Source organism: Cimex lectularius, unplaced genomic scaffold (assembly GCF_000648675.2).
Source record: "Cimex lectularius strain Harlan isolate CLEC.00 unplaced genomic scaffold, Clec_2.1 scaffold63, whole genome shotgun sequence".
Taxonomy (NCBI): Eukaryota; Metazoa; Arthropoda; class Insecta; order Hemiptera; family Cimicidae; genus Cimex; species Cimex lectularius.
The window spans coordinates 1,191,736-1,219,715 of record NW_019392694.1 but is presented as its reverse complement, the minus strand read 5'-3'; the positions used below and the strand labels follow the sequence as shown (position 1 = coordinate 1,219,715).

At 35.0% G+C, this 27,980-nt stretch overlaps 2 protein-coding genes across 3 annotated transcripts in view; both read right to left on the bottom strand.

Annotated features, from left to right (window-relative positions):
- The window catches only part of LOC106674130 (guanylate cyclase 32E), a 109,301-nt gene extending 90,036 nt beyond the window's left edge, over positions 1 to 19,265 (bottom strand). Inside the window, exon 1 of the mRNA XM_014406659.2 lies at positions 19,204 to 19,265. The gene's annotated coding sequence lies outside the window, so the exon portion shown is untranslated. The remainder of the gene's footprint in view (positions 1 to 19,203) is intronic.
- On the bottom strand, positions 19,258 to 26,087 carry LOC106674131 (cytochrome P450 6j1-like). Of its 2 annotated transcripts, none has more exons than XM_014406661.2 (9): positions 25,980 to 26,087; positions 24,426 to 24,610; positions 24,176 to 24,364; positions 23,965 to 24,097; positions 23,713 to 23,909; positions 23,529 to 23,662; positions 23,247 to 23,453; positions 19,730 to 19,975; positions 19,258 to 19,672 (listed from the first exon to the last, which is right to left on the bottom strand). In XM_014406661.2, the coding sequence occupies exons 1-9, from the start codon at positions 26,070 to 26,072 to the stop codon at positions 19,506 to 19,508; spliced, it is 1,551 nt and encodes a 516-aa protein (XP_014262147.2). In that variant the 5' UTR covers positions 26,073 to 26,087; the 3' UTR covers positions 19,258 to 19,505. The 2 variants fall into 2 exon arrangements, with proteins under 2 accessions (XP_014262147.2, XP_014262148.1); XM_014406662.2 differs by lacking the exon at positions 25,980 to 26,087 and adding an exon at positions 24,993 to 25,015.
- Positions 26,088 to 27,980: the final 1,893 nt, after the last annotated feature.

Sequence of the window (27,980 nt, the reverse complement as noted above, 5' to 3'; positions counted from 1 at the left end):
CGATTGACTTTTTCGATGACATGATCAATGAATTTACAAAAATCTATACTAATAATTTCTACGTTTTTCAAATTTTTTTAAATTTGTAGTTACAACAACTACCTTCAAGTAGGTAGCAGGTAATAGTGAGCAAGTGCAATATATACATAATTAAAAGGCAAGAGTGTAAAAAATGCCCATTGGTATTACTCCAATGGTATTAAAATATTGTCTGTTTAATTGATACATTGATATATTGATAGTGTCATTATCATCACTTTCATTATCATCACCATCATTTCTAGGAGATCTCGTGGCCATTGACTCTTCAGTGGTTCGAGGGATTCGTCGGAATGCGAGGTTTCTGATGTGCTGATTTACAGTAGATGGGAGAGTTTTGCGAAATTTGCGGTAGCGGGAACGTTCATCTTCATGTATAAGTATGTGTAGTTAGATTCAATACATAATATTCAGCATCTAGTCTTTTTCGTAGGATTAAGGATTTGGCAGTTTGAATGCTGCGGGTGTTGTAATGTTTGGCTGAACCCCACACCTCCAGTCCGAATGTCCATTTCGTCTTAACTATGGTGTTGTAAAGCAGCCTTTTAATTTTGAGAGGTAAATTAGAACGTTTGTCAAGAAGTCGCGCAAGAGCTGTATATCGTGTCATAACCTCCTGACTTTTCAGTCTGTATGAGGATTCGACGGCAGGCGTTTGTCGATATACAGTCAGAGGTACCGCTCCTTGTCCGCAGTTGGGAGAGGAATATTATTCAAGAAAACAGGGGGGGAGATCATTTTACGGAGAGTGAAGATAATGTGATGGATTTGTCTGTGTTAAATTTTATCCTTTTCTTTTTACACTAAGACTCCAGTAGTGTGAGGTGTTGTTGGAGGTTTCGAGTGGAAATGTCAAGGTTGCTAGAGAGAATTGTATCGTCTGCAAATGTGAATGTGGTTGTTTCGGGATGTGATGGCATGTCAGCTGTGAACACATGGTATAGTGTGGGAGCCAGAACGCTACCCTGAGGAACACCAGNATCTCAATAAAAGATCGAAACGTTGGCACGATAAAGAAAATGTTTTTCTGAAACCTACATCACACCCGACCGCATCTCACGATATCTGAATTACTATCGATTAACGGTCACTAATCTCTACACATTTCTACACGAGTAGTACATGGTGTTGGCTTTCTTTCGGAACATTCGAACATACGAGTGCTTCCAAGCTATAGTGAAGTAGGTTGTACGAAGAACAGAAATAAATAGGTATGTAATCTTACAGATTACAGGTAAATTAATAAATTATTTTTTGTTTAAAACTGCACTTGATATAATATGACAAGTAAAAACTTTGAAACGATCGGAAAGTGTGAAAGTCCACATAAAATGACGTGTAAGACATATAAATGATTTACGCTTGGCCAAATAACTTGTTAATTTTGAAATTTAAATTTACTGACTTGTTAAAATTTGAGTTTTATTTGATGTTTGATGAATTTGAGTAAGCCCTATACAAATTTGATTGATTTTCTTTTTCATCTATCAAACTTAAGTCATTGTTAACAAAAATAAAATGTCCTGGATGTGGAAATAATTTCTTTCGTTCATGGTCAATATTGACACGATGACGCTGGAAGGAATGGGTTGAGATGATCCTAAACGGGTTTATACCACTTCTATTAATTATTTGCCAAAATTAGCCCCTAGACGCCCGGGGTGGAATGGGCCTTATTAATTGTCTGAAATAACTCGACTGACTCCTTCTGTCCAACTTAAATTGCCAACATTTTTTATCACGTTGCCATCTTTAATTGAACTATCTCGGAGTTTACACACGTTTTATAAAGAATAATCGAAGAATAAAGGTTTTATTTTATAGCGTAAAATTCATGGTTGTTTTTATTGTAAGGACTTTCGAAAGACCGTGAGATCTGATATCTTTCTGTTATTGAATCGTGCCGTCCTGTCGATGTTGAAAGATGGCAGGATATCTACTAAATTTCGCCTTCAGCCTATCGCCCTGGCTGTAAAACAACCGCGAAAATACAGCTCGCCATGAACTGGGAACGAGCCCTGATGATCGTCGGGCGTCGTAAATCTGCGCCGTTTCCATCCAGAACCTACTCGGCAAGTCGTTATTTCCATTCGATCAATTTCTCCCTTTTTTCAACAATGTTCGGCAATGAGAAAACGAGTCGTGTTTTGTCAATCTCAAAAATTTACCAAACCATTAAAAAAAGTATTTTTAGCATTATATAAACCTATATTTTTAATGCCTTGTGATATATGAATGATTAAATTATGAATTTTTTATGAAACGTTCAGATAGACAGATAGATTAGTTTATTATTAACAATGTCGTTTTACATGATTTGATTATATATATAAATTCATGTTTGGTATATAGTATTTTGAAACAATATTTTCTTTACCTCAACTAATAAGTTATTTTTCGGTATGATTTTTAATTTTCAGAGTAAAGTTTCTGTGAAAAGACCTTAGGGCCATTACATTTGTTTGATTTTTTATACATCGGTTTTACAATGTCTTCTGCATATCTTACTTTTTTGTTTTATCACAGGTTTTCTTAACATTTATATTTTTTTAACATATTTTAGATTTAAATAAATATACAGAGCAGGTACCGTCATCACGTTAAACTCTTTAAAAAAAGTTGTACAGCTCTCCCTTTGCTTTACAACAAATATTACTCTTAATGTCTTTTTGTGTGTTTTTACAATTTTTAAATCATATGCCTCATCACCTCAGAATTGAACACGGCGATTTATTTTTCCTTGAATTAGCTCTACATTTGTACACCTCTCTGCAATAGTGTAACAGTTGCCTCCAGCCACCCTAATGTTTCAATACAATATCATTTCCTTGCCAGCTAACACCTCCGCATGCAATTTATATCTAATTTCGGTTCGTCTAGGGCAACACATAAAAATGGTACATGTCTCCATTTATTCTGAGGACATGACTCTGGGTACTCGCCAGCCCCTACTCACGCCCTCCAAATCCTTGCTTACGCTGCACCAATAGACATTGTCCTCCACAGTAGAATTGCAATCCGGCAGCTAAGAGATGGAAAGGAGCAAACAATGGTAAATTTGGATGCGACAGATAGAGAAAGGCTACGAACTGCACCTAGAAAGCAGATCCGGGAGATCCTTACAGTTTGGATAGACAACTTGTGGCAGGAAAGACGGGACAGAAGCACCAAGGGAAGGTTAACCCACGAATTTCTACCCAGTATTGAGGACCGAGCAAGAGCAAAGTGGTTTCAACCAGATTTCTGGATCACACAAATAATGACAGGTCACGGAAATTTCAACGCTTATTTGCACCGATTCCGTAAAGCTAACAGTCCACTGTGTCCCGACTGCGGAGTTGATGACAGTGTCCAACACAGATTATTCAACTGCCCCCTCCTTGAGAGTGTAAGGGAACCACTAAAGCTCCTCTTCCGCCACACTTGGCCACCGACCCTCAACGAACTGGTCAAAGAAAAGAGGACGTTTGAGGACCTCAAGCCTGTTAGCCGACCTATAGTGGATAAAGTACCTGATTAGTTTTTTCTTTCTTTCTTTTTTCTTCTTTTTCTTCCTATGATAAGTTACTTGTTGGATCTTAGCGTTTCCCTGAACTTTTAATTCCGGGCTGGTTACTCCTTGTACCCATAATTGTTATTTATTTATTAAAATATTGTATTTATTAGAAAGTGTATTCAAAAGGAACCAGCAAGGGGGAGACCTATTAGATTAGATAAATTAATAATAAGAAAAAAAATTTCCCTTCTTCCTTGGGGTCTTCCCTTTCAGGGCAAGGTCGAAGGAAGACGTTAAGCACAATAAGACCCCGTAAACTTGCATCCCATTTGAATTAGTTTAGTGTCCGTGGTCCGCCGGTATGGGGTCTCCCTTAGGTACGGCGGGGAGGTGGATTGGGGGAAAAAAAAGGGTACTCGCCATATGGATGAATGCTCATTGAGGATCATATAAGCTCTGTTCCGATGTAGTCCTACCTTCCTTTGGACTCCCCTTTGGCCGAATAAAACCATTAAATACGGTAAGATCCCTAACTTTGAATACCATAGGAATTACCTCGGGGACGTGGATGGGTAAATTAAGAAAAAAATTATAGCAATTTTTGCTGTTTTATAAGAGAGTCGGCAAGTTCTCATTTTTGGAGGTGGTTATTAAATGGACATTGTTCAGCTATAATTTTCGTTAATTTCTTCCTGCTGGGAAAGAGGTAGTTTTTGTTTTCCTGTATTCAGAATCTTCTTTCATTGTTTTACACCATTACATTTTGCGTTTTCGTCCACACTTACTGGTTTTGCTAGTTTATTAGCCTGTTAATTTCTTCCTGCCACCTACTTCTTAGTCATTTTATTTTCCCAGTAGGTGGAGGTATGTTTGGCATTTCTAGACTAGTTTTGAGGTCATGGACGATAGACAGCCAAGGAGCGCTGAAGGTTTTTTCATGTACATGTGTTCTTTTTTAAGCTTTAAGGTGTACATCACCCGTTAAATGCTCAGAACGACTTTACTATAGCAATACCGTTTTTTTAAAACTATTCTTAATTAAAAAATAATGGGCTGTGCTGGAGTTCGATCCAGAAACACCAGCGTGGTGAATTCGAGTCAAACGCCTTATACTCAAATTTATATTATAAATTAAATTTATGTTATATATAAAACTTTATAACTTGTTAATAAAAAGTTATTTAAAAATATCAATAATAAAATTGCAGCTACATTTGAAAACGTTGGTTTAATTCCAATATTAAACCACGCATTAGGATTCAAAATATTAAAAATCCCATTCTATAAATAAATGTATAAAAGCCAAATAATATTATCAAAATGTGTTTGTACTAAAATGAAATGGTCATTTGTTTAGCAGAGATTATACAATAAAAAATACATATTTGCAGTATAAAGGATTTTGGAAAAGGTGAAACATGCCAGTCTCAATTCACTTTTATATAAAAACGTCCCTTATCATTTATTCCGGAGCCATTTCAGACCAGAATGTTGGCACTCTTTTCCACGAAAACCACCTAGATTTGCATAAAATACGATTTATGACACTGCAAAATGAAAAACACGAAGACCAAAGTAGCACTGGCCGATGGCCTTAAAAGTAACAAATGTTTACCCAAACACTTTCTTTTCCTCTCCCTCCGTAAACGTACTGTTATCAACGGGGATGGAGCTCGGGCCATAAATAAAGCGGGATTTGTATTGTACGGAAAACATCGCTTTTTCATCTACAAGATCCGGCCGGCTGAGCAGTAGCGGTTGTAGAAGAGATATCCTAGAATTTGGAGAAATTTCTCGGAGTCCAATCTAATAAAGTTAAGTTCTCGTGTCTCACTGACATTATGACAGACCGTATAACATAAGTAAAAGCCGAATTTTGTTTTTGTCGAGGTTAAGCCCAGAGGGATTGGGTGGAGATACCTATTATAATCAATCATCATATTGTACAGAAATTGATTTTGATTGACTATCAATCTTTCCCCATTTATTACATTTATTTTACACTTTGATCAATCGTGTGTGGTGATTAGTGACCGTTAATCGATAATTATTCAGAAATCGTGAGATGCGGTCTGGTGTGATGTAGGTTTCAGAAAACATTTTCTTTATCGTGCCAACGTTTCGATCTTTATTGAGATGATCGAAGCTGAAGATGATCTCAATAAAGATCGAAACGTTGTCACGATAAAGAAAATGTTTTTCTGAAACCTACATCACACCAGACCGCATCTCACGATTTCTGAATAATTTAGTATATACTTTCTTATAAAAGTGAGGTAAGACGTTTTCGCAAAAAACACGCACGGGACTTGGAAACTTTTGATTAAACAAGTCAAACCGCCTGAGTTTTCCCTTTTTAGGGGGGGGGGAGACTGAAAAGTTTCAAACTATCAGTGATAAAACAACGTATTTACGAGATTGGCATTGGGCAGAATTTTGGAGGCTTTCTTTTGGACGTGAAACGTTTGGAGTTGAAGGGTCCCCTACAATAATAGTATAAGATGTGATGACCCGTATCCACAGTTGTAATTGTAATCTCTTATCTATGTCAAAAGGTAATGATCCCTTCACTGCGGTCATTCCACTTTAGATAGACACACTGTTTCCTGAAACTTGAATTAAGGCGGAGACCTATTGGAAAAACATTATATTGTCTCAAGATCATGTTTTTGTAGATACGAAAATGGAAAGAAGAGTATTATATTAATTATTAGGTGTAGAATGTTTAAACACTGACAGGCAAAAAATGTCATCCATTTGTAATATAACTTGATTTGTATATATGCATTAATCAAGTTTCACGTTTTTTAACGTTTAATAACCAAGCCTTGCTCTAAAAAAGTAAAAAAACAAACAGTAAATTGCTAAAGAAAAAAGACGGACAGATAAAATTTGTTTTAATTTTGTTTTAGATTTTTAATTAATTATATTTAATAATTAATTATATCTCGCCTTAATTATATCTCGAAGTCACTTCGGCATACTTTCTGCCAGTCTGGAAATGTCTCTTTGCTGGAGGTTAGCCCATTCTTCACAACGAGCACTTTGAAGATCGTGGAGTGTATCAGGAAGTGATGGACGTGCTCTTATTCGTCTTTTGAGGTTATCCCATAAATGTTAGATGGGTTTCAAGTCTGGAGAACGGGCTGGCCAGGTTAAGACCCTGATAAGCTGTTGAAGGTGCGTTTGTACTAAGCAAGCGACATGTGGATGGGCATAATCGTGCATTAGAATAGGATTGTAGCTGATTTCATCGAGGATAGGTAACGCATGATGTTATAATATTCCATTCCTACTTTTCATTTCTCCTTCTCCACACTCTTTCACGCCCATCTGGAGATCGGACAACAAATCTACACTCATCTGTAAAAAGTAAAGCAGACCAATCGTCCAAAGACCTATTGCTGTGTTCTCGACCGAATGCGAGCCGTGCAATTCTATGTGTTGTGGTCAATCCTGGTCCTCTTACGGGGCGAAAACCCATCGGTCCATACTGATTTAATGTTCCTCGAGCAGTGCGTTCAGAAATTTGGACACCTTAAACTTCCTGGAGCTGATGAATCACTTGAACAACAGTAAGGTGCCGGTTTTGAAAAATTCTCAAAGTCAAAAAACGTTCATCCTGTGGTTCTGGTACACTAGGGCCTCCATAACCGGGACTTCTATGGTAGGACCCAGTTTCTCGAAAACGTCTAACGGCGTCTCGCAGTGTTTCGTAGGGAAGTCCGATGGCAATGGCCGCATACTGGATGGAACGAGCGATTATCAATATCTGCCACCACACCACGCGGAACATCCTCAGCACTAGAAGGCATTTTTATGTTTATAAATTCAAATTACGAAAACAACGATGAAAACTAAACAGTTTGTTGCTTCAGAATTCAAATGAGACAGAATAAACTTATTAAATTTCGTTCTGGCTGGGCGCACAGCTGTTGGTTTAACATTTTGCCATGTTCGCTGAATATAGTAGGAGTAATTAATAAAGACATAGCAAAACATCTTCGGCCGACGTTTTGTGATGTATATACGGCACCAAAAATAAACAGAGTACAATCTCCGACTATCAGGTGTATGACGCCGACGTTATATTCTCCCAAGGCAGATTTGCCCCAGAGACCGATGGCATTGGCGTCGATTTCTCTACAGCTCGTGAAGTTTTAAAATTGTAGATCGGAGAACCTCAAAATCAAAGACATTCAAGCGCGGAAGACATTGTTTGATTTTATATTGCTCGAAGCTGTTGAGTCGTACAGTGTTCGCGAAATCCATCCAAGTTTCGCTAAGTGCATATAATTGGAATATGCGAGTATGCTGTCGTTTTTAATATCCCCCGGATAAGACATCAAACATTGAACTATGAATGCCGAGATGATCAAAATCGCAATCGCTGCGAGGTAGACAAAACGGATTTCGAATATATTTTGAAATGTTCATCCGCCGCACCAAAATGGTCATGTATTGCATGAATTCGAATATGTTCATATTCATACGGTGCAACTTTCTCTTCAAGTACCCACATGTTTCGGATTGATTTTAAAGACGTTCAGGTCAAAAATGATACCAGTAACATCAAAATTCATCCAACCGTTCTGGAGATATTGACGTTTTCCGTTACAACTCGACAATTTCAAATTATCATGTAACTAATTAAAACAGGTGAAAATTGAAAATTTAATTTCCGTTGATAAAAAGGCCCGAGGGCCCACTGAATGAACATGACATAACTCCAACGGATTTTTTCTTTGTGATTCTTAACAAAATGCCGTTTATACCCATTCATAAATAATATTAATTATAAAAATAAACACCGTTGTACCAAAAAATCATTCTTTTTTAGACAAGGATATCTCCACCAATGTTTTAGTATTTTTAATTAAACAAATTATAATGTTTACTAAATAAATGCTAGTTTTAAATATGTATGTATAAAGAAGATAGTAGTACATTGGCATGGGGGCATTTTTTAAATGTTTTAGAATAGCGTGTGGGAAATTTTCAGCTGTTCTCCTTGTGTATATTTAATATTGTGTATTATTTCTTTATCTATATAATATAGCATGGTCGGGTGATAGTATATACACGAAACCCCTATTAAACAGATCTGTTTTTTTAAATACTGATTAAGGAAAGAGTATAGGCTGATATTTAAAAATTCGTTTAGATCGAATTACCCTAAGAGTGGGCTTAACTCCCATTTCGAAGTCTAGGATTGAATTTGACGGTTAATGCGGTTATTTCTGTGCAAAACATCGTTAGCCTTCCTTCCTCACAGCCAACCCTCGATTAATGATTTCCCTCTTCCAGACTGGCTGATTATCGGAAAAGGTCGACTGAACAGACGCTGTGTTTAATAGAAAGAAAGAAAAAACCTACGGAAAAGTATTTTCTTTTAATTAATTTAATTCATAAGGCAAGTTGGAAAGAAGAATTCATTGTAAACTTTGTTTTTCTAGAATGCTTGACAGTTTAGTTTTCATATATACACATATTTGTTGAAACAAGACCATAGGACAGCAGGAAAAGACTCACACAATAAAGTCTAAACTACTAAAGAAAAAAATATTTTCGCGAATTTAAGCCATTTTTTAATATAATATTTTCTGTATTTGTTGTGTATGGATTTCAAGGCTATTATATATCCAGTCGATTCATTTTTTAATGTAGGTTAAATAAATAATATGTAAAATTTCACAAAAGTAGTTCAAAAGTTCTTTTGTTGAAATCAACATTCGGATTCGAAGGAACCACCCTTTAAATCACTTAAAATAGCGTGTTTGGCCTCGATCAGCCTTTTCTCTGGAAAAAACTGGATTTAATGTAATGCGCACTATATTAAAACCGATAAAAAGTTGTATTTGCCTGCTTTCAGTGTTTACCAAATTTCTTTGGTTATTATGTTATTATAAGTGTGAAAAATATCAATGAAATTAACAAAAACTCTTTACACGTTTCATTTTTTCCTTACTGAGCAATGTGTAAATCAGTTTGATTAAATTTATTTTGGACAAACAAAGCTTTATTGTTGTACACTTTTGTATAAAAAATAGTAATTTTTATATACAGCGCTAGGCCGTGAGCGGGAGGAAACTGTATTCGGAATTGCCTTACACGTTTCAAAATATAAATATGCATACATGGTTTCGGATGTCTACCAGTTACAATTTACATGAGAAAGAATCTTCGTGAGAACAATTCTACAAGTTAAAGTCATTAAAATCGTACATGTTTAATAAGCATATATGACGAAAAAATACTTAAAGGTACATAAAAATAATCATTAAATCTTTAAACCAAGATCCCATGCAATTAGAGAATGTCACCATCTTTCTAGCACCTCTATTAATAACTTTCAAAAATGTATTTTTCATAAAATTTTATGAATCTTCAATGTAAAATGTCTAGTTCCCAAGCCACACAATAGGTTCAAATGGATTCTAACGTACAACTCACAATGTTTTTTTTATTCTTGGTTGTTGTGCTTTGCCTAAAAACAAAATTAAATTTTATAAACACCATAAATAAAAAATAACCATTAGATACTCTTACTTCGAATTTAAAGATTTTATAAATATTTGACAAGAACAAATTGTTTTTAACCTTGTTACACCAATGTCCTGCTTAGCCGAGGCACCTGTTTTTCTTAAATAAGTCGTCCATTTTATAATATATTTACAAAATTAAATCCGAGGTTCATTAACAGCTCAACCATGATGTCACTTAAGACAGACGATATCAGCTGCCAGTTAATAGACACGATTTCTTAACGCTGGCCCTGTTCCAAACCCGCTTAAATTTTATATTTATTTAACACATTCTAATAAAAAAATTGGATTTTTTTTCATTATGCTTAATTCAGTATCACTTTTGTGAAAAAGATTTACTTTAAAAATGTCACATTACGTCTGTGATTTAACAAAAGGTTTTTTTAAATTTAAAGTGACTTATGTTGTATGTACAGGGTGTTGACATTGTAGTGTACATTCCGGTTTTTTCAAAAAGGTCCAGGAACCCTCAAAAAAGGCGCACTTGCAGAATGGAATAAAACTCGTACTTGATGGAACAACACCATAGGACAGAGGCAGGAAAAGACGCCCAAGAAAGCCTGAACTTACTGAGAAAAAATATTTCCGCGAAATTAAGCATTTTTTAAGATGCGATTTTCTGCATTTGTTGTGGATGTATTTCAGATTATTATATATGTATATTATAACATGTATATCAGTCTATTCACTTTTTAATATAGCTTAAATAAATTAATTGTAAAATTTCTGTAAAGTAGTTTAAAAAAAAATTTATGTTGAAAACCCTTTAAATCCCCTAAAATGGCGTGTTTGGTCTCGATTGGCTTTTTCTATATCAAAATTTGATTTTGCAGTAAAAAAATAACTTTATCAAATTCCTTTAATTATTATGTTATTAGAAGTGTAAAAAATAATAAAAAAACAGGGCTCAAAGTGTTTGTTTTCCGTATAGATGTGTCATTCTTGTCTGTTGTGTTGAGAGTGCCCTGAAGATGATCTCAACAAAGATCGAAACGTCCGCACTATAAAGAAAATGTATTTCTACACCTACGTCACACCAGACCGCATCTCACGACCTCCAAATAATAATAATATACATTTTTGGGCTCGGTAAGCCGGTGGCATTTTTTCTCCTCTGATGTCGGTTTTCTATTTTTCATACAAAATACCTCTGGGTCTTATCCAATGAGGATGGTATTACAACAGATGAAAAGTTATATTTTCCTTATTTCTGCCTTTGTCAATAACCTTTGATTACAATGTTGCTATAAGTGTGAAAAATATGGATGAAATTAACAAGAAACCTTTACACGTTTTATTTTCTGTTCTGATTTAGGTTAAGTTTGTGCCATTAGAGCTGCTTAAAGTTCTAAACCTCTGTAAAACTTACTTAAATTGGTAAATCAGTTTTTAAGTTATTGTCCTTTTTTGTGATTTTCCAATTAAAAAAAGACAAATCGGTGGATTTGAAAGGCCAAAAAATTTGAAACACGTGTCCGAGCGTTCTTGCCAATGGAGAGATAATTTAAATTTTTGAAATATGTTTTTCTGCCTTTATTGTGTATGTATATCAAGGCTAATATNATATAGAGAGAGAGAGAGAGAGTTGCTTTTTAGGAATGTAGGAAATGAAAATAATGTAAGATTGTATTTCAGAAGATTTTAGGTCATAATAATAAACAGATACAGGTGAAATCAACAAAAACTCTTCAAACGAAATACAATATAAATTTAATTGAAAACAAGAGTGGAAAAACGACCCAATGGCAGTTCTCCAATGTTTTTCAGTATTGTCTATTTAATTATCAAGAGATAGGATATTCCGCGGCCACTTTAATCGGGGAGGTGGGTTTGAAATAATTGATCAGGATGAGAGGTTCTGGATTTGAGGATTTGTGGTGGTTGAGAGGGTTTTATGAAACGTGCGGTCAGGGGAGTAGAACAGTTTCGGTGTACCCATGAAATATGAATAGTACGGATTTTTTGAGGATTATTCTTTGACCCTTTTGGATAAGAAGGATATTCAAATGTTCGATTGAACTTCATTCCGTAAGTCCATATCAGCTTCACTAATATCTGTGTCTTGTCATAACATCTTGGCGTTTTAGTCGTGTAGGGGATCGACGACATCGTTTGTCGATATACAGTCCTAGGTACCGCTCTTTACTCGCAGATGAAAGGTGGATATTATTGAAGTAAACTGGAGATTGGATCTTTTTTCGGGGTATGAAGGATACTTGGGTTATTATTCAGAATTCGTGAGATGCGGTCTGGTGTGATGTAGGTTTCAGAAAAACATTTTCTTTATCGTGCCAACGTTTCGATCTTTATTGAGATCATCTTCAGGGCTCTACTTCAGGGGGAAGTATTTGTTTTCTGTGTAATTGTGCCATTCTTGCGTGTCGTGTTGAGAGTGCTTCTGAAACCTACATCACACCAGACATCATCTCACGATTTCACGATTGAGATAAAAAAGTCAATGGCACGAGCGGGATTCGAACCCACGATCTTCGTGTCAATACAATATATTCGATTGTAATATANTATCGTGCCAACGTTTCGATCTTTATTGAGATCATCTTCAGGGCTCAAAGTGTTTGTCTTCTGTGTAATTGTGCCATTCTTGCGTGTCGTGTTGAGAGTGAAGATGATCTCAATAAAGATCGAAACGTTGGCACGATAAAGAAAAGGTTTTTCTGAAACCTACATCACACCAGACCGCATCTCACGCTTTCTGAATAATTATCCATTAACGGTCACTAATCACCACACGTTATTTGGGTTGATATTTCTGTGTGAAATTTCGTTGTTATTTTTTTCATTCCTGTAATGTGAGGAGTTGAAGGTTTTGAATGTAAAGACAGGTTATTTGAAACGATCGCTGTGTCGTGTACAAAAGGATTTTCTTTTTAAATTTAGTTTTAAATTGGATTATATGTGAATTTTGCACCATAACGCCTCCTAACCGAACTTCATAAAAATTAAACTGGAAATTGGGGAGAAAGTGCCCAAACTTACTTGTGTTAGAAGTACGCCATGTGGGGTAAACAATCAGAGAGTTGAAACTAGGTTTTTTTTTGCTAGGATGATTTTATAACTAACAACAATGCTCACAGCATAAATTTAAATTAATTATTTACAAATATTGACAGACTTAATTATCGATATTGTTTCAACAATTGTTAAAGTGAGATTTAACGAAGGGCTTGTTACCAGTTGTATATTTCCTCAAAATGGTATTAACAAGTTTAGCAATTTGAAACTTTTGATGGATTAGTTAGTACCTAGGGATTATCCCTGTGGTTCGTGTACGTAGGACGTGAAAGCCGCCTTAGCAAATGGGTATTCGATTCATCGGCTTTGGGAGTGGCGAATCGGCTGTTCGTTTGGCAAAGTGTGCAATCTCCAAGCCGATACATAGCTCATAAGAAAGTTATTGCCTAACGAAGTATACTTAGGCTATAAATTCGTTAAAACGGCGCGACGTAATTTACAGATACAGGCGTTCGTTGGAGCCGCTCAACCTTGAAAACGGGCGTGTGCCGAATAAATATTGAGGGAAATTGATTCTGTACTAGCCGAGACCGTCTAAAGCATGGCACGGAAAGACATGGAAGGAACTGTTCATTGATATAAAAACAAACCAAACAAAGATCCTGAACAAGGTCGATATAGACAATTGATATTGAGTTTTGAAAAGTAGTCAATTTTATGATGTTCTGTTCAACAGAGAAATTTTCAAAATTGTAGTGTTTCAAACGATATTACCATGAATTTACCAGGGGATATAAAATCAGGAATCAGTACATTTTTATATAGTTTTATTATGTTAGCAGTATAAATTATTAATGTAAAATGACACTTAAAATAATATTATGTTTATTCAATTTAAGGAGCAAATATGACAGTTTATGATAAGAAAAAGAACCTCTCTCTCTCTCTATATATATATTTTTTTTCTCTCTCTCTCACAACGATAACGTATCAATTCTTTCTAAATCCTCAATAATTTTTCTAACATTATGCTCCAAAGCACCCAAACTAGAACTTATATATATATATATATATATAGTATATAGCTATATTATACATTTCTTTCACAAATTCACATATACACATTCTATCTCACAATAATACATCACAATCCACCTGATGGATTATCTCAAACAATTGGACTTCTTAAATTTATAAACTAAATTATGAATGAATAACTATTTGTATTTTTAGAAAAAGGTACTCTTGTTAGTATTTGTCTAATAATCTTAGTCTATATTTATTTCTAAATCTACTGTGGCTTGATAAAAATATATTTTCGTTTAATTCATTATACAGTCTTGTGGATTTCAGGTAGAATAAGTTATGATACATCTTTGTTTTACATAAAGGATAACTATTTTTGAATCGGAGTGCCTGCTTTCATTTCGGAAAAAAATATGTTTATTATACAAACTTTCAGGTACCTTTAATCTCAAAATACACGTTAACATGCTTAATATTTTGAATTATTGCATCTCTTTAACTTTTAATACAGATAATTTCTTATACTTTTCGTACACACGATCATCAAATTTTACATTAAGTATGTACCTTAAACACATATTTTGCGTGACTTGGCGATCTTTAATGTTTTTAGAATTCAGGTTCGACATTACTTGTAAGCCATAGTTTAAGCAAGGAAAAATAAATACTTTTACAATACATTTTTTTATTTTTTGAGAGTAATAGTTAAATCATTTTTTTAGCCTATACATTTTACAATAGATAATATTACAAATCTTCTTTACTTGCCGATCCCATGATAAGTTATCTTGTACAAGTATACCTAATATATTAACATTTTTGGCATAAGGGATTTTTTCGTTATTATCTCTTACTTCCGGCAATAAGTCATACTTAAAGAGTATAAATTGCTCATCATTTAAGCCTATAAATATTATTTCAGTATTAAGCAAAATCTTTGACAAATTAATTTATGAACAAATAGTTGAGTTTGTTGAGAAATACGGCATCCTAAATGTAATCAACATGCATATAGAAAAGGACATAGCACAGAATTTGCACTGGTTCAAGTTGTGGATGAAACAAAAAAAAATTGTAGATGATAGGAAACTAACCATTCTAATATCGTTGGATTACTCAAAAGCGTTGATTCAGTAAATAGATAAGTGCTACCGTTCATACTTGAATCAATGAATTTTTCTGATAAAGTTTTGATGTTATTAAAGTCATACCTATATAAAGGATATTTAAAATAAATAAAAATATAAATAACTCAAGTCTCAGCTTAGTGTGCGCGTGCTAAACAATAAGTTCTACTAAACATGTGTAAATCTCGTTAAATGTAAAAGAGGTTTATGTAAACCAAATTTTGCGAGTATAAATAAATCATTAATCTCTCTCTCTCTCTCTCTCTCTCTCTCTCTCTCTCTCTCTTTTACCTATGTATCTCTCTATCTTCTTCTCTCTCTCTCTCTCTCTCTCTCTCTCTCTCTCTTTTTCTATTTATCTTTTTCCTTTTCTCAATCTAATTTTTCATTACTATATACCTTTACTTTGAACTCTCTGCCTCGCTCCATCTCTCTCACTCTCTCTCTCTCTCTTCCTTTATCTATCTATCTCTCTCCCCCCCTCTCATACTCTCTCTCCCTCTATCTATCTATCTATCTATCAATCAATCTATCTATCTGTCTATCTATCTCGAGTTATTTATTCATCCAATTTGGATTTTTTCTAAATTTTTTCTCCATCCCTGCCTTATCACATAAAATTTAAGGTTTAAAATGCCTCTCACACACTTCTCTCTATTTCTGCCTTTTGGTTTCTTCTTTTATCTATCTGTCACGTTCTCTATCTATTTATCCATTTCTACAGTTCTCTCTCTCACCCTCCATCTCTTCATTCTCTCTTTCTCTTCTTCTCTCTTTTTCTTTCTCTATCTTTTCCTCTCTCCCTCTATCTCTATCTATTTATGGTCTTTTTCTCTAATAATTTATCCCTTTCTCTTTGCCTGAATCTCTCCCTTCTTCAGTTGATGGTTTTTCTCTCACTGTCCTAAATCATATGTCTGGAGGTTTCATCTCTCTTTTTTACTCTCTCTCTCTCTTTCTCTCTCAACAACACACCTCATTAACAGACTTCTCTTAAACAAGTTTAGAGGAAATTGGATTTCAAAAATATTTTGGCAATTGCACAATTAATTGATCAAAGAAGGAGCAGTATACCCCTTGATAAAATGCAATAATCAAGAACCGAACAATTAATTAATGTAAAAAATTGAAAAGAAACGCAATTACGTGCTTATTGTCAAGGAGCTTACCTGTCGTCGGAGTGAAAGCTCGGCTGTCTACTGATAGCGAGCAACACGGCCACAGTCATTGGCCCGATATACAAATGAGTTCTATCTTCACGCCCCATTTACAACGGCTGCATTATAACGGCTGGCGAGCTGGTTTCCAGGGATTCCTCGAAAACGTTCCTCAAACGCTGCTTTGAACCCCTTGCTTCAGCTCAAAGGTATTCCGAGGAAATGATTACAAATTCCCTCTATAAAAGTGAAGCTGCTCCTTGTCTGCGATGCTTTCCATTTCAGCCCACGTTCATTACCATTTTATCAAAATGCCTTTTGTTTCAGAAACACATTTCGCTTTGCACTTTTCAAAGTTTCTTTAAGGGACAATTAACGCAGATGGAATAATTACTGACTCGCTTTACACTGTTTATAAAAAGCTATCGTTTATAATTATTTTTATTTATTTACTATAGTAAAACTTTATAGTTTCCGTGTATGCCTTATAGCGAAAAACTGTACAATTATATAAATTGTAAAATTCAAAAATAGATAGGCGTTTTTTAACAATATCTTTAAAAGTTTTTTCCCGTGGTTTTTATTAACGTTGAATTTAGATACAATCCAGAGTGATATCAATTTTCAAGTGAAAAAAATCCACTTTCCTCCTGCAAATTCAGCCAAAAAATGTCTATTTCCTTATTGTAATAAAAATTCTAATTTTAAGATCTTAATCTCCTGCATGTTCGAGCATTTAGTCAAAATATTGCATGTCGATATAGGGGTGTCGATTCACTAGTGTATTCCGACTGTTTTCAAAAAACCGCTCAACCTAGATAAACACTTAAACAGCTTTTTAATCCGCTTTAAGCACTACTTTTGAACAGTCTATTTTTAATAATTTTACCTATTTTGCTACGATGCTCGGTCACCAAATAATTATGCATTGTATTTCAATATATATCTCGCCCGTAGTTAGATTGTTTTTAGATTTTTGATTATTTATAGAAATAAATTAAGTTGATATTCGTATTTTTCCCTCTGAAAAACCCCTGCAAGAAGGGTCAGCTAGGTGTCTGACACATTTTTGACCTAGCATCACCAAACTGTTTCCTTAAAATCTGAGATCCACGTAGCATCCTCTTTGAGTGATTTTTCTGTTTTTTCAAATCGGTCGGTATATATACATATATATAAGTAGAAACATAAAACAATTTTTTTATAATAAGGGCGTTTTAGTCCGAGGATATATGTATATTGAATTCACGAGTGCATCCACTTATTCCTCTGCTATTGTTATGCCATTTGGGGTGGATTCCTTTTATTTCCTTCTGATTGAAAAGCGGACAATTTTCTCTCCATAGAAATCCCCGGCGCAGAAAAACAGCCTTTGCTTCATTTAATTTGAGTACATTCATCGATCGATGTTAAACGGGGTTGAGTTTTTTTGACAAAAGTGAACAATACGACACAGAGCAAAAATTTAAGCCTTTAACCATGAACAATAAGGACGTTGTAAACGTTTTTTTCATTTTGGGAACCGAAATTGAACTCGTCAAATGGTAAAGCAATTAGTTTTTTGTTTTGTCAAAGGTTTTATCTCTTTTACAGGTGACTACAATATTGATAATCGAAATAATCAATTTTCACAAAATCTCTACATCAGATTTGCATATGGGTGGCATAATTTTCTATAGAAATAACATATTTTCCTGCAGCCAACCGTCGGCTTTAATTGATTGGTTTTAATATGAAAAGTGAAAATGAAGTATATATTTATGCACTTTTACGTATTTTTGATTATTTGGTTCATTCACACATATTATCACTGTATTTTTAGGTATCATCAAACGAAAATAGTGACTGTGTTAAACAATATAATATAAAAATTCAACGCGATTATAATTTGAATTGTAGTAGATAGAAATTGGATAAAAACTAAGGAATGTTCGTTATAATTAATAATAAATATAATTGGATAGTAAGATATGAAAAATGTTACTTTTGTAAAGTATTGAGGTATAAATTATGCTTAATTTTACCACTCAAAACCATGGAATTAACAGTTGTTTGTTGTTTCATTTACCCATGATAATATATTACTTTATACAAAAATCGATGGTACTAATTTCACTACTGAATGTAAGTACGTATTTTGGCATAATCCGGATTTAACTCGAGTTACTCGAGTTGTTTAAGTTTATAGCTAATTATTCATCAATATAATCAATACAGAAGCAAACGTCATCGATTCGTAACACAGGACTTAGTGTTTATTAATGGTAAATCAGGGGTAATTAGTTGACGAGCTTTTAATTGAGCTTAATCACTAGGTCATATTAAGTTGCCAAACGATCCTAAAAGTGGTCTAAACCGACAGATCAATAATTCAATTTTTAATTAAATTAATCTTGATTTTTTTAAAGTAATTTAATTATTGGCATTAGAAAATTAAAATTAAATTATTTCAAATTTATGATATTTTTTAATATTTCATGTGGATTGTACGTAAGCCTTGCAAAATGAATTTGGGTTTTTTTTGAAAGTATGAAGATGATGGGATGTTTCTTTGATTATAAAACATTATTTATTTATTTTTTAAATTTTTAAATGTAGAATTATTCATTTGATTACAATTTTTGAAATTAATGAGTAAACCCATTGTACGGCCAATTTTATAAAATATATCATCAAACCAAATTTGCTTATAAAATTGTGCGTGTATTATTTGAGTTATTTTGAAACGGTTTGTACGTCATTGCTGATTATCGCTATGGGAAGTCAAAATCGCTTAGTCGGTTCTAAAGCTAGAGTTTCTTGTTGGGATAGTTTTTATTTTTGGACAATTTGCCTCCCACCTTGTTTGTCGTGTTTTTGACGGATCGAGCGGAAGAAGGGTATGCTGCCGTCCTGGGGTTTGTCTGCAGACTGACGTTCAGCTCTCGAACCGAAGCCCGTGAGGATGAGGGCGCAGGCCCGCATCTTGGAGATTCGTGGTTAAATTCCTTTGTGTACATGTCGTAAGACAATAGTAGTATACATTTGCATTAAGTTAAAACACATTATTTAAAAAACAAAAACAATTTTATTGTATGTTATTGGTTACTGGTTCTTTATACTGAGTAAATGAGTAAATATCAAAATTATAAATTAATTTTGGTTAAATTTTTGAAAATTTGAATAACATCGGATCTTTAGGCATGAGGAGAAAAGGGCTTTTAGGGTTTATGTCTGGCATTTTTTCCTTTCCTTCTACTGGCAGGACCTTGTAGTTCTTGAAGATATGCGCTGCCGCTGTTTTGATTTGCGTCAGAGCGAATCTCTGCCCTGGAAACAATGTGACAGCATGAATAAACATTGAGGAGGGAAAATTAGGCAAATTACCTAGACAGGCCCTTGGTCCCAAGCCGAACGGGAAAAAGTACGGCGGCGCGTTTTGTTTGTAGAACCTGTCAGGGTTGAATTTTTCCGGGTCGGGGAAGTACTTCGGGTCTGTGTGCATGGCGTACACGGGCACAGTCACAGTCATTCCACGTCTCAATGGATAATCTCTTCCTCCGGACTTCAACACGATATCTTGTGTGCACTCCCTCGATAGGACACTACCAGGAGGAAACAACCTCAGCGTTTCTGCAATCATACATCTCGTATTTACCTTATCTTAAATTACAACTTATTTCTTTGGGTATGTTAAGCTTTCTTACAAAATGAAAGAACTACGAACAATACAACAATACGGGGTGTACAAACTCAAAAATATATATGACAAAGTGGTAGAGAAATTAAAACGAAAGGTGAAGAATACCTGCCTAAACAAAAGAAATTCTCTGAATATAAGGATCGTTTAAATGGTAAGAGACACAATTGTAATATAGATTCAAACATAAACCAGCTACACAGTTACAAGGGAAACAACTGGATCCTAAAAAATAAATAAATTGGTGATAGTATACTATACAAATATGTATACATGATTAATCACACAGCACAACACTAGCACTAATGATTATTTGGAGATCGTGAGATGCGGCCTGGTGTGACGTAGGTTTTAGAAAAACGTTTTCTTTATCGTGCCAACGTTTCAATTTTTATTGAGATCATCTTCAGGGCTCAAAGTGTTTATTTTCCGTGTGCCATTCTTCTGTGTCAGCCCATTTGTCTGTGTCGGGGCACTCTCAACACGACACAGAAGAATGATACATCTACACGGAAAACAAGAAAACAAATAAACCCAAAAAAGATCGAAACATTGGCACGATAAAGAAAATGTTTTTCTAAAACCTACGTCACACCAGACGGCATCTCACGATCTCCAAATAATCATTAGCGAACGGCCACTAAACACCACTCATTACTAGCACTAATGCCAGCACTGCACCAATAGAACAAATGCTTTGTGGAGCCAGCCAATGCGTACTCAGTGTGTATGATTAGGGGTCAAGGAGGTCCCGAGGCCACGTCGAGGCGATGTGGTGGGTTGTCAGGATGGGAATGAGTGGAGAGGGCTCGAGCAGTATGGTTAGCACGGTTCGGAAAGTTGATGTGGAAGGTTTGGAATCTGGACCGGATTAGTTCGTTGACAAAAGTAATGTTGAGGTCTTGTGGATAATGAGGTGCTTTGACCATTTGTCTAAGGACTTTCGATTGGAAGGACTGGATGCGCTAGATATTGGAAGGCTTGGCAGTGCCCCACAGTTCCTCTCCGTACGTCCATATTATCCTTAGTAAAGCTACACTGTTAGCTTTGTCTTAATTGTCAAAGTCGATTTCGGTCTTAGAAGTCTTCGTAGTAGTCCAAGTTTTGTAATAAGTTTTTTTTTTTAAAGTCTTGTGTGGGGGATTCGACGTCAGCCTGCTGTCGAGATATAGTCCCAGGTATATGACTTGAGGGGAAACTGGTATCTCTTTGTTGTTGATGTACAACGGAGGGCAAGACTGCTTTTTCAGCATAAAAGTACAATGAGTGCATTTTTCTTCGTACAGTTTTGTCCTCCATTTTTTACCGCTCAACGTGTTCCTGGATGTTGGAGGTAGCTTACACACGATTCGAGTTAGAGGATAGGATTGCGGTGTCGTCCGCGTAGGTGGTGATAATAAGGATGTATTGCTAGGTCAGCAGTATCAGTGACCCTGCGATAAACCGGCGTGTGTATGTTTGACTTTCGAGAATTCATTGCCGCACCTCACTCTGAGCTAGCGATCAGTTAGGTATGATTTTAATAAAAGGTAATAATGAGAGGATAGGATGCGCTTAAGTTTAAAAAGTATGCCTGGGTGCTGACCCTTAAATAAAAAATAAAAAAGAGCAGATTTTTTGTAGAAGTATCGTTTTAAACTATTGAATTGATATACTCAGTCCATCTTAACTATTTCTTAAAGTCCCATTTTTGTTTTTAAATAGTATTTTTTGCTAAGCTCTTCTCTCAGCAAAACATACAAAATTCTAATTTAGATATTAGTAAGACCAACGCTTATATATCTTCTCTGATGTTCTACACGCAATACAAACATAAAAAAAATTGCAGGTAACAAAACATAAGTTTTTTTACACAAATATAGAGTCATTGCATATGGTTAAAAGAGCGACCGAATTTTCCTTGGCATGTGAAAATAGAAAATTCGCTTTAGTTTAAGCATAGGACGAGATAATCCACCAAGAAATCACCATAAAACTGTACGTAGTGAAACAACATTCCGAACATATCCAAATCTGTGATATGTATAAAACTTATTTACGTTTATAAGTTAGGTTTTTCAGTTTGTAAATTTAACTGTCTGTATAATTCAATTCAAAAAGGAGGGAAAACTCATAAGGTGAGGTTGAGATGGGAAGTGGATGTCCGAGTGGATCGAGGTCACGATAGCTCAAGTGGTAGAGCAGCGGCGTATTTAGCGGAAGGTCGTGGGTTCGAATCCCGCTCGTGACACTGACTTTTTTATCTCAACTAAAAACCTTAATTAATTGTAATGTCTGTATAATATAGAATCTGGAAAAAGTATTCCGAGATTTACTGTTCCCACAAAAGATATTTGTTTAACTTTGAATTAAACTTTATTTATTTACATAGATTAGTGTTGTGGTTGTGTCTTCGGGCACATTTAGTGTAGTGTGGGGTTTGTTGATAGTGGTGTGATGTAGTTCATTACACGTTAGTTCATTCACATTAGTTACACTTTCGTACATTAGTTGGAGGTTTGGTATATGTCCAACTGTATTTCGTAGCGTATACTTTATTCGTATATTAGTGGTTTTTAGTGACGGGTTGTTTAATAATTTGTTGAGGTTGTGAAACCAAAACTGGGGTAGTGAGGAGAGGGCTAAACTCAGAGGAGTGATGTGACTACTAACCGGTCACTAGCATCTGAGAAAACTTCTTCACAACATGGGCATATACAACGAAGATCCTAGCTGCGGATTATGTAATGAGAAGGAGGAAACAGCCACCCATATCATCTTCGAATACGAAGCAACAGCTCAATGGAGATTCACCCTAACATACGAAAAAAACTTAGGGAATGAAATTGTAGCAGCGACAGTCAATGACCTGTTACGTCTAAGTCTATTTCACTGAACTAAGGAACTAGGAAGGTACAATAAGCCAGAAGGCTGCAGTGCCTGGGGGAGTACAAACCCTGCTTCCTAGTATCCTTATCCTTATCATTCCGTACCATGGAGTTGTGAAGAGCGGTAAGCGTGTGTTGACTACTCCTCACTAATCCAACAAATTAGTAAATATTAGTGTTCAGTACTGCAGTGAATTGTTATTATTGTTTTGTAACGAGTACTGGGCTGTTAGTAATTAGTAGTAGTATTGTAAATGTATTAATAGTAGTAAGTATTGTTAATGCTTGTATTAGAGCTGATGATTTTCGAATTGTAATGTGTATATGATTTTCCTACCGTTAATCACAGCGTCGAGATAAGGTAAGGAGTGGATGGTGTCGTAATCGAGGTTTTCAACTTTTGAAATTTCATCCCTTAATTTCTTCTGAACGTCTTGATGTAGTGAAAGGCAGCAAAGCATGAAGCCCATGACCGTCGAAGATGTCTCATATCCGTCCAGAAGAAAGGTGAGCGAGTGACCGCATATTTCTTGTACGCTGTACACTGAAAAATTTGATTTATCAATAAATATTTTCTAAAAATCTCAGTTTGCAAATAATAATTGGCCAAAAAACGTACTTGGTTTTTCTGATTTATTATTCTCCATTAAACTTCCGAGATAGTCATTCCTCGATACGTTGTTCTTCAATCTATATTCATACATGTCCAAGACAATTTTAACGAAATAGTCTACCACTTCATCATTAATAATCCTGAAAAAAAAATTATGTACATTTTATACAATTGATTTAAAATCAATTACTTTAGTTTCAGCAATTTGGCAAGCCACGGGGCATGAGAAGACAAGAGGAAAGCCATGTTGCTTGTCGTATCCGGCTGAAGTATCTTCAACGACATTTTTCTAAACTCTGCGTTCGGATCGAGAAAGGAGTTGGTCTTGAGCCCGAAGACGCAGGATCCGACGACATCAGTAGTGAACTGTCCAGCGAAATATTTGCCCTGTAATTGAAAGTCTTATTAGCTCCGGCAACAATATAACGTTCTTTCATTTCACCTCGATTTCAACATTTTGTTTTTCCTCTATAAACTTTAGCATGTCACGCGTGACCTCTTCGATCATAGCAAACATAGCTTTGATTTTTAGAGTTGTCTGCCTTTGAGTATGGATCGACCTAATTGTTTTCCACCTGAGTGCAATAACCAAAATTTAGTATTGTGTGGACAGTTGAAACAAAATCAACGAAAGAACGGTTACAATTCCTTACCTTTCCCCTTTTATAACGAATGGATTGAGCGCGAGAACCGGATTACTTTTTGTATCTACATTTACATCAGGGTCGTGAAACGAATTAAATTCTTTTACTAATACACTTTTAATCAAGTCTAAGTCTTTGACCATAAGCTGAGGTAATCTTCCCTTGAAAAGACCCACTGCTGGCTCATCGGGGTACACCCTGAAAAAATATTTAATTTGAGCCATTAAAAAAAGAAAAACTAATAATTAATATCCTGTACCAATAAAGGTTCTTGTAGATAACGCCGACATTTTCTTTATTGAGAATAGAATCTTTCAAGTTGCCGAAAAAGAGCTTGGGTTGAATATACCGCACTCCAATCTTCTGCCAGTAGTCGTAGTGCCACGTTAACCACTGATAAACGGCCAATGCGATGACGGCCAAAACCAAGAAAATTTGTAACATCTAAATATTAAACATTAGAGTTATATCTTTTATCACTTATAATATATTTTATAAATTTGTATATCAAAGATACAGATAACACCTTGAAACATTCATCTCTAATTTCTACAAAATACAGTTAAAAGTTATGTTCAAGTTTACAACAAGAAAATCTATGAAAAACATTTATACAAAGGAAAAAGTCAATGTAATTTTTCTGATCAATATTACTTTTTGTTAAAAATACAAGTAAAACTTATAAAAAAGGAAATTCCTTGAAACAATGCACAGATACTCTTTTGCAAAACAGGTTGATAAACTTTTGTAACAACGTAAAAATACATAATGCAATAATCTGTTGAAAAAGAATGCAATCCTTTTTAAAAAGATAGTTCCTACTCACAGTAAGTTGCTTGGAACGACCGGATTTCGAGCCGTTAGCTCACCATCAGGTTGAAGGAGTTCTAGAACCACGTCTCTCGACCTGAATTGCACAAGTGAACCCGCCGGTACCCCCGCCAACGCGACGTTCGAATGAGAAGCTGGTTTTTAATGGCGCTTAATTTGAACGTGCAAAAAGCGGGAATTATAACATAAGTAAATATTATAATGGTAAATACTGTAAGGTCGTGTTGGAGGTGGTATAAGCGGGTTCACTTGTGCAATTCATGTCGAGAGACGTGGTTGCAGAACTCCTTCAACTGATGATGAGGTAAAGGCTCGAAATCCGGATCATTGGAAAACAACTTACTGTGAGTAGGAACTATCTTTTTAAAAAAAGATTGAAAACCACACTCACTCATGAAACAAACTCCCTTATGAACAAATCCATTTCTTTACATTTAAAATCTCCGTTTGAACTTGATTTTTTCATTGAAATCAAAGTTCAAAATTGAAAAAATACATCACTATTATTTTAGAGTTCAAAATTTCTTTTTCAAATTGACGTCTAGTAATTCAGAATTGCCTTGAAAATACTCCCACCACAATGAAATGCGGCCTCGTTAAATTGTGGCCTTGTCAACGGCAATCTGTTTCAAATTACGGAAGTTAAAACGAAAACGATTAAATTTTTGACAGTTATAGATATTCCAAATTAATTTGTGATTATAATGATTTTAATTTTTTGAGATTCACAATGACTTTATATTTTTATGAATTTGCGGAATATTTTATTTTATTATTAGAATGTTTAAATAATTATGAAGTAAATAACTATGGGATAAGTTTTAGTCAGCTTAGCTAGAAATCATGTTTGGTATACGACTCTTGTTGTTAATTCACTGACTTTCCGGCTACCGTTGTTTATTAATCTTCAATTACTATTAATGTTAGTTTAAATTCATTATAATACACATTATATGATTTTTTTGTGGTGTTTTGTACTCACTTTAAATCGTAGCTGCTCACAACGGAAACAACGTGTTAGGTCTTCCGATCGAGAATGCTCCTTCTTCTCTTCTTCTTCTCCCACTTTAATCATTTGACCCTTCCCACTTCAAGCGAACTTTGAGTAGTATTTGATGTTTGAATATTTCAAAATATTTTAATGTATATTTACGATATGAGTATAAGTATTACGCTCGAGATAAAAGTAGTTGTATTGTATGGTTAAATAATATTCAACAAGCCCGGCAAGTCGGTGAACTCATGCTGAACCGGCACTGGGCGACTTACTGGATTAGAAAAACAAAAAACAAAAACCTGATGGTGTGTTGGGTGCCAGGATACAAAAAAATTGTAGGTAACGAAAAAGCAGACACACTGATTATATATAGGCCTTGAACTTGAACTTATATTAGGATTTAATATAAAGAAGAGGATAAACTCTAGGGGTGCTAGACCCAGTAAACTTATGCTAATACAACCCACACCAAGACTTGGCAACTCACTGCTGCAATTGGATAGGACCAGCCTCAGATGTTTATTAATGAGAGAGTTTTATTAGTGGACTATTAAAAGGTCACTGTTATCTGCTAGAACATCCACATTACATGGGCATCTTCAACAATGATCCCATTTGCAGGTTGTGCAATGAGGAGAAAGAAACAGCCACCTATATCACCTTCGAATACGAAGCAACGGCTCAATAGAGACATATCCTAGGATAAAAAAAAAACCTAGGGAATGAAATTGTAAAAGCGACAGTCAATGAAATAAAACTCCTGAGAAGGATTGAGCCGATTGCACTGAACTAGGAAACTGAGAAGGTACAAGCCAGAAGGCTGCAGTGCCTGGTGAGCACAAACACCGCTTCCTTTTGTAGTATCCGTCATCATGTTATTTACGCCACTTGTAGGACAAGTTGCCTGGTGATAACACTCCTTCACACTGAAATCTCTTCATTAATTTGCATTGAGAAGATCTCGGGCTACTTTCCATTTAATCACCTTAGAGGATTTTCTGGTACGTTTGAATTAAAAATTAGGATAAAAAACAAAACAAATACAGAATACCCCATCACAGAATGAATAAAAAAAATATATATAAAACGATATTGATAACGGTTGTAATAGGAGATTATTGTGGATACTCAGTGATGATTTTTTTATAGCGGGTTTTTTTAGGTCATGTACAAACAGGAAGTGTAGGTCGTTACGACAGTACAATATGATTGAAATATTTTAAAGAAGCATTTATAATATGACGGAGAATTTTAGACGGAATTGATCGAAGATGGTGGAAATTGGATCCCTGATTGCGCCCCACACTTCACAATTGTACGCCCAGATTCTTGTAAATTAAAAGTTCGTTGTTTTGAACGTGAGCCATGTAGCTTTGTTAGTAATTTATAACTTCGGTTTGTTTCTTATCCTTTCAATATTGTGTTTGGATTAAAAGCCAATCGTTTATCCATGAAAAATACGCATGGTAAAATTTATCTTTATGCGTTTAGTTAGATTTATTTTTATTCCACACTTTGGGAACCATGCCTTTAATTTATCTAGGCGTTGGGGGTTTATGGAGGAGCCAAATTATCTGGATCATTGTATCATCAAGGAAAGTATGTCTTGAAATTTATTTAGAAATCGTGAGATGCGGTCTGGTGTGTTGTAGGTTTCAGAAAAACATTTTCTTTATCGTGCCAACGTTTCGATCTTCATTGAGATCATCTTCAGGGCCTGGGATTTACAAACATTCTTTACATATAACAATTACATTTAGGATGTGGAAAAGTGAATTTATACAATGCAAAATATATTTTTTATATTCAATCAAGGTATTTCTACTCACTCAAAGTGTTTTTCTTCTGTGTAATTGTGCCATTCTTGCGTGTCGTGTCGAAAGTGCCAGTGAGATTTTGCTATTTTGTGTTTATATACATTGGATTTTGAAGGGGTGGGGAAGGATGTCGGTATAGAAAAGACATTTTTGTATAAGGCGTCGGCTT